Source organism: Scyliorhinus torazame, chromosome 14 (assembly GCF_047496885.1).
Source record: "Scyliorhinus torazame isolate Kashiwa2021f chromosome 14, sScyTor2.1, whole genome shotgun sequence".
Lineage (NCBI taxonomy): Eukaryota > Metazoa > Chordata > Chondrichthyes > Carcharhiniformes > Scyliorhinidae > Scyliorhinus > Scyliorhinus torazame.
In genome coordinates this window covers 75,685,215-75,702,953 of record NC_092720.1, presented here as the reverse complement: position 1 = coordinate 75,702,953, position 17,739 = coordinate 75,685,215, and the positions used below count along the sequence as shown (strand labels likewise).

Sequence of the window (17,739 nt, the reverse complement as noted above, 5' to 3'; positions counted from 1 at the left end):
CTACTTGTGACACTAATAAAGATTATTATGATGATGTCCCTGTGCGCATCCCGGTGTACACTCTGCACACATACTGGGGACGGTATTCTCTCAGCCCGGGGTCGGGCCGGAGAATCCCCAGGACAGACACCACGCCGCTGGCGCGCGATCCTCCACCGGCACTGTCCACACCTCTCAGCCGGCGGGAACTCGGAGTGGAAGAGTCGGGGGCTGGGGTGGGGGGGGGGGGGGGGGAGGGTCCTACCCCAGGGGGGCCTCCGATGTGGCCTGGCCCGCGATCGGGGCCCACCGATCGGCTGGCCGGGCTCTCTGGCTGGCGGCCTCCTTTCTTACATGTCGGCCCCTGTAGTCCTGCGCCATATTGTGTCGGGGCCAGCGTGTTGAAGGAAGCCACTGCGCGTGTTGGCGCCAGTGCCACTGCGCATGCGCAGATTCCACGGCACCCAGTTGACGCCAGGATCAGCAGCTGGAGCGGCGTGAACCGCTCCAGTGCCATGCTGGCCCCCAGTAGGGGCCTGAATTGCTGATCCTGAGGCCGTGTTGGCGCCGTCGAGAATCGCGCCCAGGGTGCTGCCCAGTGAGGCAAGGCACGCCGCAACTCCACTCTCCTCACATTCTCCAGCGTCGATTTTGCGCCAGAACCGGCAGAGCCCAAATTTGAGACCATGGTTTATTAAATATATATATATATATCATAAATCACGCGTTATGTTATTGCTGGGCGTATAAACTTGAAGTGACACCACGTTGCAGACAATTCCTTTTAATCTCAACAGCTACTTTTTACCAGAGGCACCAGCATTTGGGGATGATCGACCCCAAGGCGACAGCTTGTGATTGAAGTGGTGCCGCCCAGGACGCTGCTGCTGTGAGCGCGTGTCCGCGCTGCCGGCTGCTCCCAGACTCCGAGCTGCACAGGGGGAGCAATGGCACCAGAGCAGAGGCAGAGCACCACCTCCAGAGAGACCTACACGCCGTTATCCTTGAAAACCACCAGAAAGAACGAGGACAGACCGTGGAAACTGCGACTCATCTATCTGCAATGCTGTAAGTCTTTTACGTGCAGCCTGTCATCAGATGTATATTGCTGATAATAAGAGAGCTGCACACAAAACTGCTGTCCACACGCCATACTGACCCCCGCTGCTGCGCTGCATGGCCAGCTGAGCTCCAGTTAATATAAATATAACAAGAAGAAATGCCGTCTGTTGTTGGCGGTTTGTTGTAAATACTCGACGTGGCATTCACGGGATGGGTTAAGTATTCTGGGAGCTGCAGTTTTATTTTCCTCACTTGAACTACACGCCAGTGTGCGCAGGATTAAAAACCTACTTTTGTTTGTTGTTGTTTACAGCTGACGTTCGGACGATTTCTGGGAATCATTTGTAATGAGGGAAGGTGACTTTATTTCGCAGTTATAGCTCTTCAGAAGAAGACGGAATGCATTCTTTAAAAATACCTTTCTGTAAAAAACAATTGGTACAGTGGAAGAGATAATAGTGCCCTGATATTTGCCCTGGTAGAAGATTCCTAACTATAAAACTCCTTTCATATATATTTAGAATAAAATAATTGCAACAGCACGGTGTGACTTTCTCGCTGGCTGGCAACCTTCCTGGTCACGTGAGATAGGTACACTATGCTCAACTTGGCATCAAAATATTTTGTGTCTGGTAGACACATCAAGTTAATTATTTTGTGCAGGTGGCATAGTTTTCTGCAGCATTTAACTGTAATAAATTGTTAAATTTTTCAAAATAGCCCCAAACAAAGCAGAAGATGATAAGATGACCCCAGGCTATCTCCTTGCATATGAAATGTGCCCAGTCATGTTTTGGGTGCATTGCTTGTTGAATAATATCTTCATTGTAGTGGTGCTTGAGATGTTTTCTTGATCTCACCAAACACGTCTCATGTGACATTTCCATGTAAATCATATTCTTTCTTCAATAGCTCAGGATGAAGGTTAACTGATACAGAACCTAATTTCACAGCATTTACAGTGCACAAGGAGGCCATTCGGCCCATCAAGTCTGCACCAGCCGTTGGAAAGGGCACCCCACTTAAGCCTATCCCCGTAGCCCAGAAAGCCCACCTCACCTTTTTTGACACTAAAGGCATTTATCATGGCCAATCCACCTAATTCACACATCTTTGGACTAATTCCAAGAGTTCTCTATATTTGTGGCTTGTTGTTGGAAGGAGATATCTTATACACTGAACTTGAGAACAATCTAACTTCTGTCCATATTCAGAAAGTTGATAATGCCCCATACTTCACTTTTCATATCTTGAATGTTGTTTTCTACTTGTTCACTTTGACACTGTTTAATGGTTTTGCTTCAGGAGGACATCTGGTTCGTTGTGATCCTGTTCATGCGAGCCATTGACAGATGTCATCTGCCATTAACAAAGATTATTCCTTGATAATAATCTTTATTGTCACAAGTAGGCTTACATTAACTCTGCAATGAAGGTACTGTGAAAAGCCCCTAGTCGCCACATTCCAGCGCCTGTTCGGGTAGAGGGAGGGAGAATTCAGAATGTCCAATTCACCTAATGTCGTCCCGTCCCCCCCGCACAGGGGGACAAATGGAGGAATGTGCTACAAAAGGAGCTGAATGGCATGAAAGAAGTGATCAGGATGGAGCTCCACATGGTGATGAAGGGGGTGATGTCGGTGGCGACAAACACCATGCAGCGCACCATAGAAGGCTTGGGACGGAAGCTGGAAGCACAGGAGAGAACAATCCTGTACCTGGAGAAGGCAGCTATGGACCAGAGCGACAGGATTGTAGCTCTGGAAACCAGAATGAAAAGGTTGGTGGCGGCCCAGGGGAGCCTAAAAGGGAAAGTGGAGGACCAGGAAAACAGGTTCAGACAGCAAAACATCCGAATAGTAGGTGCCAGAGGGGATAGAAGGAAGAGATCCAACGGGCTACATTGCCCAAATGCTGGCAAGCTAGTGGGGAGGGAGGATGTTCCAAACCCCCCAGAAATGAACAGGGCACACAGGTCGCTTTGCCCCAGGCCCAAAACCGAGGAGCAGCCCAGGGTGATAATCGCGAAGCTGCACTGGTTCCAAGACCGAAAAAAGATCTTAAGGTGCGCTCGACAGATAAAATCATGCTTGTGGAAAGACGTGAATCGGTGTGTACCAAGACATTGGGGCGGACCTGGCAAAAAAGAGGGCCGAGCTTAATAGAGCAAAATCGGAGCTCTATAAAAGTGGGGTACGATTTGGAATGCTATTCCCAGCCAGATTCTGGGTGACATTTAAAGGCAAAGAACTTTACTTCAACACCCCGGCGGAGGCTGATGAGTTAGTTAAAACAAACAACTTAGAGGGAGAGCAATCGCGTCAGCGATGAAAACAGAAAGTAATGGAGAGTGGAGGATAGACCGCAAACAGAGACAATAATAATACAAACTATGTGCAAACTACGTGAGACTGTGCTGCCTCGTTTTCGGGCTCGTCTCTCCCTTCAATGTGATGAGTGGGAGCAGGGCAAGGGGAGCGAGGATAGGGGAAAGCAGGCAAAGGGGTGGAAGGGGACATTGACACACACCTGACTGATTATGGGGAGCGACTTTAACTGCGTGCAGGACTCACTGACCGACCGATCAAACCCCAGACTAGGGGGAAAGACTGGCATGGCTAGGGAACTGGGAGCATTTATGGAGCAGATGGGGGCGGTGGACCCATGGAGGTTCCTGCAGGAGAGAAAGAGTTTTCATACTTCTCACAAGTGCACAAGGTGTACACCCGTAACGACTTTGTTCCAGTGTGGAAAGCGGTGCGTCCAAGGATCACAGGAGCGGAATACCGCGATCGTTATCTCCAACCATGCTCCACATTACATGGATGTGAGGTTGGAGACGGGCCGTGCCCAGTGCCCCATATGGAGGCTGGACATGGACCTCCTGGCCGACAAGGCCTTCTGCCAAAAAACATTGAGGGCCATAGGCGATTACGTTAGTAACAACCAAAACGGGGAGGTCTCACCTTCCACGTTTTGGGAGGCACTGAAAGCCGTGATCAGAGGAGAGATCATAGCCTACAAGGCTAGCAGCGATAGGGAAGAGAGGGTTGCCAGGCAACAGCTAGTGGACTCCATTCTGGAAGTCGACAGAAAACACTCCGAGGCCCCGACCGTAGAGCTGCTGGCGGAGAGGGAAAAGCTACAAATGGACTTTAACCTTCTATCCACCAGGAAAGCAGTGTACCAACTCCGCCAGACACGGGGGACCTTCTACGAACACGGAGACAAGGCTGGCCGCCTAGTGACTCAGCGTGGGTACAGATGGAGGAGGCCTCCTGTAAAGGAACGAGCCTCTGGGCCCTGGCTACAGCAGAACTTCCATCCCCTCAACAAGATACACAACGAGCCCAGTGGTAGTGACCAAGCTAAGAACGTGGGCCGAACTGAGACAGCTCTTCGGGCTAACTAAGATGTCCCCCTCAACTGCGGCAATCACAAATTCCCCCCAGCCTTGCTAGACACCACCTTTAAAAGATGGAGATGAGACGGGGGCACACTGACGGTCAAAGACTTTTAAGTAGGGCACAGACTGGCGACACTGGGCGAACTGACAAAAAAGTGGAGACTACCAAAAGGACAGGAAATGAGGCACCTTCAAATAAAACACTTGCTACGCAAGGAGACAGTAGGGTACCCGGGGCCCCAGAAACCACACTATTGGAGGACCTGATAGGCACAAGCAGCAAAGAAGGGAACCCATGTGGGAAAATATACGGACAGTTACTGGACAGAGTTCGGACACCACTGGACGAGACCAGAAATGGGAGGACGAACTGGGGACAGAGGTGGGGTGGAGACTCTGGAGCGAAGCAATGAGCAGGGCCAACTCCACCTCCTCCTCATGCAGCTCAAAATAGTGCACAGAGCACACCTGACCAGACCCTGAATGAGCAGGTTCTTCCTGGAGGTGGAGGACAAATGTGAACAAAAGGGGCCTGGCCAGCCACACCCACATGTTTTGGGCCTGTCCCAAACTTGCTGGGTTCTGGACAGCCTTCTCCGAGACAATGTCCAAGGTTGTGGGGGTGAGGGTGAAGCCATGCCCAATCGTGGCAAACCTCAGGGTATCAGAGCAGCCAGAACTACACATGGGGAAGAGGGTCAGCGCCCTTGCTTTCGCTTCCCTATTCGCATGCCGGAGAATCCTGCTCGGCTGGCGATCGGCAGCACCACCCACAGCTGCAGACTGGCTCGCAGACATGGCGGCAGAGGAGGGGGAGGGGGCCTCACCGATCACAAAGCAAACACAGCCAAAGTTGACCTGGACGGGGGTAAGAAAAGAGAGGGGGGGAGGAGGAAAATGGGGAGGACACAAGGGGGGCAGGGGGGACGGGAGGAAGGGACCACAGGCCGAGCCAGAGGGCGGCGCAATGTACATAAAGTGAATTAAGGGAAGGACAGAATAAACCTTTCTGTACAATAAAATATATTAATGCAGGAAATAAAATATATATTACTGTTTATTAATGTAGAAAATGCCAATAAAAATATTAAAAAAAAAAAAAAGATTTCTTGCACCCGTATCCCAGTCTTCATTGACAGACATTGACTCCTAGGGCAGCAATGCCTCAAATTCAAAACACTCTTCCTATACCTCCATAGCCATACTTCATCCCATTTCCGTCACCTCCTTCAACTTTATAACCTTCCGAGAAGTTTGTTCTCGTCCAAGTCTATTCTCTTTTGCATCCCTCATATCCTGTGTTTGTTGCAGTGCCGTCAGCTGTCTAGATCTTCAGCTCTGGAATGCCATCTATAAACCTCTCTACCTCTACCTCTGTCTTCTCCTAAAACATACCCTTTTCACCAAAACATTGGTCTCCTGTCCTAATATCTGCTCCTTGGTCCTATCACAAATTTTGTTTGGTAAAGATCCTGTGAAGTACCTCAGGTACTATGTTATGATCTTGGTCAAGAACATGGTCATATTTGTGATATGAGGAGAGATTAAATAGACTCGGTTGTTTTCCTTCGGACAGAGAAGGCTATGGGACTCAATTGAGGTCTGCGCAATTATTGGGACCTAGTCCGGGAGGACTTGTTTCCCCTAGCTGAGGGGTCAATTACCAGGGAGCATAGATTTAATGTGATTGGTAGAAGAATTACAGGGGACATGGAAGAAAAACGTTTTCACCCAGCGGGTGATGGACATCTGGAATTCGCAATCTAAGTTGGTGGTTGAGGCTGAAATTCTCAACTCATTTAAAAGGTACCTGGATCTGCATGTGAAGTACTATGATATGCAAGGCTACAGACCAAATGCTGGAAAATGGAATTAAAAAAAAAAAAATCCTTTTTGACCGCCACAGACAGGATGGATCGCATGGCCTTTCTGCACTGTAACTTTTCTATGGTTCTAAGCCAGAAGATCCCACACTTTAAAACAAATAATCTTTACTGTACAAAAACCAAACAAAGAATACACTAAATACCATCTATGTAACAATCCATACTCTAAAACCCAGAATAAATTTTTTTAAAAATGAATTAACAGGCACATTGTGGGTGATAAACTATATATTAAACATTAACTGACATACACAACAAAGGTATCTTATAATAATCTTTATTGTCACAAGTAGGCTTACATTAACACTGCAATGAAGTTACTGTGAAAAGCCCCTAGTCGCCACAGTCTGCCGCCTGTTTGGGTACACTGAGGGAGAATTCAGAATGTCCAAATTACCTAACAGCATGGCTTTCGGGACATGTGGTAGGAAACCCACGCAGACACAGGGAGAACGTGCAGACTCCGCAAAGACAGTGACCCAAGCCGGGAATTGAACCTGGGACCCTGGTGCTGTGAAGCAACAGTGCTAACCATTATGCTACCGTGCTGCCCTCAGCAGTGATTGGCAGTCCATTCAAAATAAATGCAATCAACCTCAAAGTCCTTTTAAAATTCTGACTTCCTCGTGAACTTCAACTCCTCTTCTTAGGATTAACCTGATCCCCAACTGACAGCAATGTACAACCACAAGATCATCACCAAAAATCACACACGTCTGCAGAAGCACCTCCTCTACCAATGTTATCTTCAAATAACAGAAATAAGTGCAGAAACTGTGGGCTGGATTCTCCGCCCCGCCGTGCCACATTTCAGGTTCACCCCGCCGGCGGAATGCTCCGTTACATTGGCTGGTCAATGGGGTTTCCCATTATGGGGCAGCACCATGCCGTCGGCAAAATGGAGCATCCCACCGGCGGAGGATACAGCCTTGTGTGTTTGTCTATTCTCAGCTTTTGGAAATAGCCACCGTCTTGTAGCCTGTCTATACTGCACCATTTGGATCATCATCTGAGCTTTGATGACCGTGTCCTTTTATAAAGTTTCAATTGCTTTCAGTGTTAGAAACTGGAAGGGTCAGTTTCCTTTCTCGATTTCCTTTTTCAATGAGGGTCTTTCTCAAAAAATACAAGCGTTGAAACCACGGATTACATCGCAATGTTAAAAGTGCTACATAAATGTAAGTAACATTCATGCCACATAAAAGCTAGACAATGTCGATCTCCAACTAGAGAGAATCTAACCATCTCACCTTGACTTTCAATGGCATTACCACCATTGAATTCACCAACATCAACATCCTGGGGGTTACCATTGACCAAAAACTGAACTGGACCAGCCATATAAATACTGTGGTTATAAGAGCATGTCAGAGGCTTGGCATTTTGAAGCAAGTAATTTACCTGCTGACTCCCCAAAGCCTGTCCAGCATCTACAAGGAGCAGGTCCAGAATGTGATGGAAAACTCTCCACTTGCCTTTCCAGCAACACTCAAGAAGCTCGACACCAGCCAGGTCAAAGCATCCCGCTGGTTTGTCACCACATCGACCACCTTAAACATATATTCCCTTCACTACCATTGCACATTCATAAGATGCACTGCAGCAACTCCTCGAGTCTCCTTCAACAGCACCGTTCAAACCCACAAATCTTAACAGCTCAAAGGCAGTCGAAACATGGAATCACTAACATGTGTAAATTCCCCACTAAACCATGCACCATCCTGATCTGGAAATAAATGAAGTTCCTTCACTGTCGTTGAGTCAAAATCCTGGAACGCCCTTCCTAACAGCACTGCAGGGGCACCTCCACCACATGAATTACAGTGATTGAAGAAGGAAGCTCACCACCACCATCTCAAGAGCAGTTAGTCGGCAACAAATTCTGGTCTAGCCAGTGACACCCAAATTCTGTGAAAGAATAAATGAATAAATACTATTATTGTCTATTGCTTTGCTTAACCATAAATGTGACCATTCTGAGTGTGAAAGACAGCCACAACACAGGCTTCCTATTTGTTGTTGGCTAAGATTTTGTCAGGATCCACCTGCACACTGAGTGAAACAATCACAGACAATGGGCAGTATTTAAAGGAGGCAATGGGGGCTGGAGAGAGTCCCATGTTACCTCTTTTAGGGAAGACTCGCTAAATGAAGTACGGATCAGAAATTTAACTGGCCACCAGAAGGCCCAACCGGGATCAAGGACTCCGGGAAAGAAGTCCTTCCCACAAAACTATTACGGCAAATCGGAAGCCAGCAGCTCTATTGAACAGCAGCACCACTGGGGAGGCAGTGGCTGCTGCCAGCATGAAATCCCCCCCAAAGTCCAGGCCACAGGCGAGTGATGGTGGGGTTGCGGCAGAGGAGGCTCTGCAGCAAGGGCTGGGAGTGGCTCTCAGTCTCCCATTCCCGTTGTTAGATCCGTATGGGTTTGCTTGTCATGTTCCCTGCATGGCGATTCCCTTGCCTGATGCTGCGTTAATACTAGCGGCAGTGGGATGAAGCCCATAATGTATATTAATTTCTCACTTAAGGGCCACAAGCAGGGGCAGGAAGGCTGCCCATCTTCCTACCCAATAAAACACACCTGCCACTGTACTCGCCGCGGGATTTGGGTTGTGAGGGGGGCTCATCAAATTCTGCTCATTGTCTTACCAGAGATTCTTTGTGGACTGATCCAAGCAAAGCAGCACGGACATGATAGCTGTTCAGGACAGAATTTGGGGGAAAATGTAAAAAACAACATGGGTATGCTCTAGAGGATAGGGGAAATTGTGGAAGCTGCTGGTCAAGTGTGAGTCTCAACAATAAATTCCTGTGATTACGTAGCTCCCTGATGGAGTGCCTGTAACTTTATTGCTAATGAAGTGACGTGTGATGCTTTTGCATCACCAAACAATAAGTTTTGTAATCTATTTTGCCTGTTATTCTCTACCATGCTGAAGGTATTTCTTTCAACAGTATATATTCCATTCAAGAGAGCTAAAAAAAATTTGTTTTATTTGTGTCAAGAGTTTTTATAATAATAATCTTTATTAGTGTCACAAGTAGGCTTACATTAACACTGCAATTAAGTTACTGTGAAAATTCCTGAGTTGCCACACTACGGCACCTGTTCGGGTACACTGAGGGAGAATTCAGAATGCCCAATTAACCTAACAAGCACTTCTTTCGGGATTTGTGGGAGGAAACCGGAGCACCCGCAGGAAACCCACGTAGACACTGGGAGTACGTGCAGATTCCGCACAGACAGTGACCCAAGCCGGGAATCGAACCCGGGTCCCTGATGCTGTGAAACAACAGTTCTAACCACTGTGCTACTGGTTAGGTGGTATTATGACAGATGAAGATCTTTCTAGTTCAAAACCATAAGGGGCTCGTGTCAAATTGACAGAAAGATTTTCCTAATTATCTACTGACAATCTGAAACCACGTTAAAAATAGGAAGCACCATTCATGTCATTTCCCAGCAGTTTTTGCGAATCACCTGCCAATGTTACGATGTCATGCTTGCTGGGAATGCTCTTTGTGCTTCGGCCGGTTTAGCTCAGTTGGCTGAACAGCTGGTCCGTGATGCAGAGCGAGGCCAACAGCGTGGGTTCAATTCTCACACCGGCTGAGGGTATTCAAGCAGGCCTGCCTTCTTAACCTTGCCCCTTGCCTGAGGTGTGGTGATCCTCAGGTTAAATCACCACCAGTCAGCTCTCCCCCTCAAAGGGGAAAGCATCCTATGTCACCTGGGACTATGGAGACTTTACTTAGTTTCTATACATAATTGGGCTGAAATATATGATCTTGTGATGTTGCAATAACTGAGGGGGAACAGGAATCCAGTATATGACCGTTGCAGTCTGCTCTCAATGTTAGCAAACCTTGTATGAAACCAAAAGCCGAGGGCAGTATTGATGCCCCTTGCATGGCATTATGGGAAGTTGGGAAATGTGACCTCGAGTTTGCTTATAAAGCCAGCTTGTCCAGCAAAAGGAAGAAAAATGCCAAACCATTTTCTCAAAGATTACTGAGAGGTTTCTTCCCTCCATCTCAGTGTTCTCAGTGGCAGCTTGGCCTCAACCACCTTTTTGCTCCTCTATGGGGGTGGTGGTGGTGGTGGCATTGTAGTAATGTCAGTGCAGTAATCTGGAATTTAAAAACAAAAGCAAATCTAGATAAAAGTGATCATGAAACTATGTCGATTGGTATAAAAAAACATCTGGTTCACTAATCCCCTTCAAGCAAGGAAATTTGCTATCCTTACCTGGTCTGGCCTACATGTGAAACCAGACCCACAATAATATGGTTGACTCTGAACACTACTCTGAAATTGCCGAGCAAGTCAGTCAGTTGTATCAAATTGCCCCAAAGTCTAAAAAAAGAAGTGAAACTGGGTGAACCACCAGAAACAACAATGACAAATCGAGCACTGTTGACCCTGCAAATTCCTCCTTACTAACATTTGAGGGCTGAGGGCAAAATTTAGAAAGCTGCCTTAGACTAGTCCAGCAACATTCTGACATGGTAAGATATGTGAATATGACTATAATCCCAGACCCCAATATCACTGGGTATGTCCGGTCACATAAATAGGACAGCAGCACAGTCATATACAATCAGGAAGGAGTTGCCTGGGTGTCCTCAACATTGACTCCAGACCCCATGAAGTTCCATGGCATAAGGTCAAACATGGGCAAGGAAACCTCCCGCTGTTACTACCTACCACCCTGCAGTCAGCTGATGAATCAGTACCCCTCCATGTTGAACACCAATTGGAAGTAAACTGAGGGTGGTAAAGGTACAGAATACACTCTAGATGCAGGACATCAGTGCCCATCATGAAGAATGACTCAACAGCACCACGACTGTCTGAACTGGCTGAGTCCTAAAGGACAAAGCTGTGAGACTGTGTCTGTAACAAGCAGTGAAGAAAAAAAGAAGAGGGGGAAAAAACTACTTGACTTTGGCCCTCACCGATCTACCTCTTGCAGCTGCATCTCTCCATGCATATCAGTAAGAGTGACCACTGCACAGTCCTTGTGGACACAAAATCCTATCTTCACATTGAGGACATTCTCCATTGTGTTGTGTGGCACAACCGCTGTGCAAAAGGGGATGGATTTGAAACAAATCTAGCAACTCAAAACCAGGCATCCATGAGGCGATTTGAGCCAGCAGCAGAATTAGATACAACTACAATCTGTACATATTCCCCACTCTTCCATTACCACCAAGTCAGGGGATCAACCTTGCTTCAATGGAAGAGTGCAAGAGGGCATGCCAGGATCAACAGCAGACCTCTCTAAAAATGAGGTGTCAATCTGCAACACCAGGCTCATTGCATGTGACAGACAGAGCTAAGCAACCCATAACCAAAGGATCAGGTCTAAGCTTTGCAGTCCTGCAACCTCCGGCCATGAATGGGAGTTAACAAATAAATGGCTCACTGGAAGAGGAGGCTCCATAAATTTATTTTGTTAAGGTATTTGGAAATGTTAATAAAAATAACATAGACAATAACATCAACATGGACATGGTATAATAAACATTTCCCCTCATCTCAATCTTCACACTCCCCAACCATACAACAACAATCCCCCCCCCCCCCCCCCCGGAATACTGTATCTGCTGACATTTAAATTTTCCCCGAGAAAGTCGACGAACGGCTGCCACCTCCGGGTGAACCCGACCATTGACCCTCTTAAGGCAAACTTTATTGTCTCAAGACTGAGAAACCCAGCCATATCACTAACCCAGGCCTTAGCAAAACCCTGCCAAAACCCTCTAAACTTCAGGCATGCCCAAAACATGTGGACATGATTTGCTGGGCTTCCTGCGCAGTTCGCACACCTATCCTCTACCCCGAAAAACCTGCTCATCCTAGCCGCTGTCATGTGTGCCCAGTGGACTACCTTAAATTGTATCAGACTAAGCCTGGCGCATGATGAGGAGGTATTAACCCTGCTTGGGGCATCTGCCCAGAGATGCCTCTATCTCTCCTCCTAGCTAGTCCTCCCACTTGCTCTTAAGCTCCTCCACCGGAGTTTCTTCCGCCTCCGAAAGCTCCTGGTAATTATCCGATATCTTCCCCTATCCCACCCAGGTACTGGAGACTACTCTATCCTGTATCCCCCGTGGTAGCAGCGGAAAGGCCAGCACCTGTTTTCTCAGGAAGTCTCGCACCTGCAAATACCTAAACTCGTTCCCTGCTGGCAATTCAAATTTATCCTCCAAGGCTTTCAAGCTGGGAAAGCTCCCATCTATAAATAGATCCCCCATCCTTCTGATTCCTGCCCTTTGCCATCTCTGGAACCCACCATCTGGCCTACCTGGTACAAACCTATGATCATTATAAATCGGGGTCCAAACCGATGCTCCCTCCACTCTCTTATATCCTCTCCATTGCCCCCAGATTCTCAGAGCCGCCACCACCACCGGACATGTGGAGTATCGGACCGGCGAGAACGGAAGAGCTGCCGTTATCAGTGCTCCCAAACTGATGTCTTTGCATGACGCCGCCTCCATCCGCTCCCATGCCGACCCCTCCCCCACTACCCACTTCCTAATCATGGCTATATTAGCCGGCCAGTAGTAATTGCAGAAGTTCGGCAGCGCCAACCCACCCTCCCCCGACTGCGCTCCAGCAACACTTTTTTCACTCACAGGGTTTTACTCGCCCACACAAAACCCAAAATAACCTTATTCACCCGCTTGAAAAAGGCCCTTGGGATGAAGATGGGGAGGCACTGAAAGACAAACAGAAATCTGGAGAGGACCGTCATTTTCACAGTTTGTACCCTCCCCAGTGATAGCGGGAGCATGTCCCATCCGTTAAAGTCCCCTTTCATTTGTTCTACCAACCGGGATAGGTTTAACTTGTGCAGTGCCTCCCATTCCCGGGCCACCTGGATTCCCAGATATCGAAAGCTCTTCCCTACCAGACTAAGCGGCAGCTCTCCCAGTTTCTTCTCCTGTCCTCTTGCCTGGATCGCGAACATCTTGCTTTTCCCCATGTTCAATTTATACCCCGAAAAACTGCCAAATTCCCCCAAGATTCGCATTACTTCCCCCATCCCCTCCAACGGGTATGAAATATACAAGAGCAGGTCATCTGTGTAAAGCGAGACCCGGTGCCCTTGTGGCCAGTATCTTAGCCAGCGGTTTGGCGTCCACATTCAGTGGAGAAATTGGCCTGTATGACCCGCATTGCTCCGGATCCTTCCCTGTTTCAGAATCAGTGAAATAGAGGCCTGTGACATTGTTGGGGGGAGGACTCCCTTCTCTCTTGTTTCGTTAAATGTCCTCACCAGCAGAGCGCTCAATATCTCTGAGAACTTTTTGTAGAATTCCACCAGGTAGCCGTCAGGCCCCGGGGCCTTGCCCGACTGCATGCCCTCCAGCCCCTTGATTATTTCTTCAATCTCAATTGGGGCTCCTAGCCCTTCCATCAGATCCTCATCTACCCTCGGGAACATCAACTGATCCAAAAACTGCCTCATCCCCTCCACCCCAGCCGGAGGTTCTGACTCATATAATTTACTATAGAAATCCTTAAACACCTCGTTCACCCCCGCTGGGTCCAGGACAGTATTCCTGCCTCTACTCTTTACTTTACCTATCTTCCTGGCCGCCTCCCTTTTCCTGAGCTGGTGCGCCAACATTCTGCTTGCCTTTTCCCCGTACTCATAAATCGCCCCCCTTGCCTTCCTCAACTGTTCCACCACTTTCCCTGTGGTCAACAGCCAAAACTCCGCCTGTAACCTCCGCCGCTCCCTCAGTATTCCCGCTTCCGGGGCCTCCAAGTATTTCCTCCACTAATTTATCCCTCTCAGCCCATTCCACCTTTTCTCTGTGGGCCCGTATCGAGATTAATACCCCTCTGACCACTGCCTTCAGAGCTTCCCAAACAGTTGCTGCGGAGACCTCCCCCGTATCATTTATTTCCAGGTAGTTCTAAATGGACTTGTTAACCCGCCCACAGATCACTTCGTCCGCTAGCAACCCCACATCCAGTCTCCACAGCGGGCGTTGCCCTCTCTCCACACTAACCCGTAAATCCACCCAATGCGGGGCATGATGCGACACTGCGGTTGCCGAGTACTCAGTATCCACCACCTCTGGTATTAGCGCCCTGCTCAGAACAAAAAAGTCGATGCGAGTGTATACCTTGTGGACATGTGAGAAAAAGGAAAACTCCCGCGCCCTTGGCCTTTCAAATCTCCATTGGTCTACTCCTCCCATCTGTTCCATAATCCCCTTCAATTTCTTTGCCGCAGCCGGCCTACTCGCTGTCGTGGATTTTGACCGGTCCAATTCCGGTTTATTGACTGTGTTAAAGTCTCCTCCCATGATCAGGTTATGTGACTCTAAGTCTGGGATCTTACCTAAAACCCGCCTCATAAATTCCACATCGTCACAATTCAGAGCATATATGTTCACTAGTACCACCCGCACCCCGTCCAGCTTCCCACTCACCATTATGTACCTACCTCCCTTGTCTGACACGATTCTCCCTGCCTCTAATGCTGATCAAGATCGCTACCCCCCCTGGTCTTTGAGTCCAGCCCTGATTGGAATACTTGGCTGACCCACCCCTTTCTCAATCTCACCTGGTCTGTAACCTTTAGGTGTGTCTCTTGTAACATTGCCACGTTCACCTTCAGCCCCCTCAAATGCTCAAACACGCGAGCCTTCTTGACTGGCCCATTCAGCCCTCTGACATTCCATGTAATCATCCTGGTCGGGGGCTTCCAGCCCCCCACCCCCTCTGCCGACTAGCCATCATCCTTTTTAGGCCAACCTCTAGCTCGCGCCCTCCGCCTCCTCGAGCCCTCCCCTCGGGCACTCGCCGTTCTTGACCTCCCATTTGTCCCCTAGTAACAGTTCCTCCCCTGTCAGCAAAGCAGCTCCCCTTCGTCTCCCTCCCCCCCTAGCAACAACACTAGAAACTCAACCCCCCCCCCCCAAGTCAAGCTCCAGCTTAACACCTGCTCATCCCCCACTGCGCTTCTGAGAGTCAGCTGACCCATGCTGACTTGATAGCGCCCGCCCCTGGCACCAAGCAGTTTGTCTCCCCATTGTTTCCTCCCCTCTCCCCCCACACGGATACATATTTTTAAAAGCATCACATTCCCCAGCAAACAAACATCAGAAAAAACAGTGAAGAAACAGCCACTTTAGAAAAATAATCACCCAAAAAGCAGAACCAACCCCAAAGCCCATCCCTCCTCTAGCCAACTCCCTGCAAGACAACGTTACCTTTAGCCATCCAAGCAGCCCCTTATTACACAGAGCACTATTTCTATTTATACAACCCAGCACAACAAATCGTCACCACAGTACTTCTCCAAGGCTTCAGTGTCTTTTAATTCGCCTCCAGCCTCTTCTTTAATAAAAGTCCATACTTCGTCTGGTGTTTCAAAGTAGTAGTCCCGTTCCTCATGTGTGACCCACAGACGGGCTGGGTACAGCATCCCAAACTTCACCCCCTTCTTAAAGAGGGCCAGTTTTGCCCGATTAAACCCAACTCGCCTCTTGGCCAGATCCGCACCCAGGTCCTGATAAATGCGCAGCTCACAGTTCTCCCGTTTGCTGCTCCGTTCCTTCTTGACCCATCGCAGAACGTGTTCCTTGTCCAGGAAACGGTGAAAGCGTACCACCATGGCCCTCGGCGGCTCGTTCGCTCGGGGCTTCTTTGCGAGGGCTCTGTGCGCCCTATCCACTGAGGGAACGCCTCAGCCCCCATCAACTTCTCCAGCATGTCGGTCACATAAGTCCTTGCATCCAATCTCCCACTGCCTTCAGGGAGGCCGACAATTTTAAGATTCTGCATCCTGGACCTGTTCTCCAGGTCCTCCATCTTCTCCTGCATTCTTTTCTGGCGGTCGTTCATCGTCTCCACTTTGGTCTCCAGCATGGTTATGTACTTCTCGAGCTGGGACACCTTTTTCTCCACCTCCTAGATTGCTCTCCCGTGGGTCTCTTGATTCTGCACAACTTGATCGATCGGTGCCTTAATCGGGTCCAGCGTGTCCTTCTTCAGCTTGGCGAAGCAATCTTCGAAAAACTTCACCAGCTGCTCCGTCGACCACTGTGCCATCTCCCCGCGGCCCTGCTTCTCCGCCATGCTTTCCTGTGTTACCAACTCTGCTCGCGTCTTCCTGATAGGACTTTGTCTTCTCACACGGCCACTTCTGGTCCAATTCTCCATACATAGGAGGTGGATTTCTCCTTACTGTCTCACGCTTCACCGATTTGTCCCATAAAATCCTGAAAAAAACAGGGTGAAAAAGGTCCAAAAGTCCATCACGGGGGAGCTAGCAAATGTGCGACCTAATCCTCCGTGGCCGCCACCAGAGGTCGAGGCTCCACAAATAACCAATCTTCAGTGATGGGGGAGCCCAGCACTTCAGTGCAAAAAACAAGGTTGAAGCATATGCAACGATCTTCAGCCAGAGGTGCTGGGTGGGTGGTCGACTTTGGTTTCTACCAACATCAGCAGCACCACCAACAGCGCAGATGCCAGCCTTCAGCCAAATCAAGTGACTCCACATGACGAAATGGATGAAGGCATAGGATACTGCAAATGCGAGCAGTCCTGACAACATGTTGGCAATAGTACTGAAGACCGGTGCACCAGAGCTAGCCAAGCCGCTAGCCAAGCTGTTACAGTATAGTTATAACATTGGCATCGAGCTAACAATGTGGAAAATTGCAAAATATGTCCTAGCCACAAAAAGCAGGACAAATCTAACACGGCCAATTACCACCCTCGATCATCAACAAAGTGATGGAAGGCTCCCTCAGTGCTATTGAGGGAACTTCCGGTGGCACTCGCGAGCGCAGTGGCTGCGTCGATAAGAGGCTACCGCTGGTGGCCGATTTCTCTGACTTTTTAGACGGTTTCCCCGTGGTTCTCTCTTCCCGGGTTTCTTCGGCCTTTGGGGCCTGAGGGACTGGTGTCGGGTCGGTCCGGTTTGGAGCCGGTGAGGAGCCTCGCGGGAGTGTCCAGTGGCCGGAGCGGGAGGCATCGACCCAGAGGTCGGATGCGTGGGCGGAGCTTGACACGAGGCGAGGCAATCGAGATGGCAGACCTGAGTTCAGAACGCGATGTAGAGGGGAACTAGAGCACACTGGGTGGCTCCCATTGAAAATCGGGGGAAGAGATTTCTTGACTTTGGAATTTTTGGGGCAAAGATTCGTGAAAATAATTATTTCGTTATTTTCGGATTGAAGAAAGAAAGAAGAAATAATAAGTCGTTGGAGGATGCAAAAAGCAGCTAGGAAGAAGGAAGAAAACCCGGGTTCGCCGTTGAATGAGAAGGCCAGCAAAAGCGCTGACAAGATGGCGGATGCCGGACCGCATGGTGGGGCCGCACTACTTACGGTGGAAAAGATGACCGAGGTGATGGCGGTG

At 48.9% G+C, this 17,739-nt stretch overlaps 1 protein-coding gene across 1 annotated transcript in view; it reads left to right on the top strand.

Annotated features, from left to right (window-relative positions):
* Nucleotides 1–774: 774 nt before the first annotated feature.
* The window catches only part of LOC140389035 (uncharacterized), a 338,021-nt gene continuing 321,056 nt past the window's right edge, over nucleotides 775–17,739 (top strand). The window contains exon 1 of the mRNA XM_072473199.1: nucleotides 775–1,047. Coding sequence (XP_072329300.1) covers nucleotides 927–1,047 — 121 coding nt within the window. The 5' untranslated portion in view covers nucleotides 775–926. The remainder of the gene's footprint in view (nucleotides 1,048–17,739) is intronic.